Raw genomic sequence first — 631 nt, forward strand, 5'->3', positions numbered from 1 at the left:
GGTGTGAAATGCCCCGTAGGGACGGCGCTGTGACTGGGTGTGAAATGTGTTGTAGGGACGGTGAGTTTGTGGAGTCCGAACAGTAAAGAGCCTCTGGTCAAGATGCTGTGCCACCGAGGAGGGGTCCGTGCCATCGCCATTGACAGGACTGGAACGTGAGTCATTGTGAAGGTATCTGGGAGGGCACGGGGTTCCTGTGGTGATGGGGAGGGGGTTGCAGGGTTTAGAATCTTTCTTCCATCGAAATGACAAGTCGTGTCCCATAGCCTGCCAAGGGAGCTAACCATGATGGTCAGAGAGACTGATGACACAACATCACAACTTTAGTGTGTGTCAGGGCACAATCAGATTATTATTAATTCACTTGTGAGATGTTGACATCACTGGCTGGGGCAGCATTTATTGCCCATCCCTAATTGCCCAGGGGGCAGTTGAGAGTCAACCACATTGCTGTGGGTCTGGAGTCACACGTAGACCCAGACCAGGTAAGGATGGCAGTTTCCTTCCCTAAAGGACATTAGTGACCCAGATGGGTTTTTCCCGACGATCGATAATGGATTCACGGTCATCATTAGACTCTTAATTCCACATATTTTAATTGAATTCAAATTCCACCGTCTGCCGTGGGGGG

The 631-nt window shown here is 50.4% G+C and overlaps 1 protein-coding gene across 1 annotated transcript in view; it reads left to right on the plus strand.

Annotated features, from left to right (window-relative positions):
* The window catches only part of wdr46 (WD repeat domain 46), a gene marked incomplete at its 5' end in the record, with an annotated part of 10,245 nt that overhangs the window by 1,133 nt on the left and 8,481 nt on the right, over positions 1 to 631 (plus strand). Inside the window, one exon of the mRNA XM_048594050.1 lies at positions 56 to 155. Within this exon, the coding sequence (XP_048450007.1) occupies positions 56 to 155 (100 nt within the window). The remainder of the gene's footprint in view (positions 1 to 55; positions 156 to 631) is intronic.

The sequence above is a fragment of the Rhincodon typus genome, unplaced genomic scaffold (assembly GCF_021869965.1).
Source record: "Rhincodon typus isolate 14 unplaced genomic scaffold, sRhiTyp1.1 hic_rhity00005540, whole genome shotgun sequence".
Classification (NCBI taxonomy): domain Eukaryota; kingdom Metazoa; phylum Chordata; class Chondrichthyes; order Orectolobiformes; family Rhincodontidae; genus Rhincodon; species Rhincodon typus.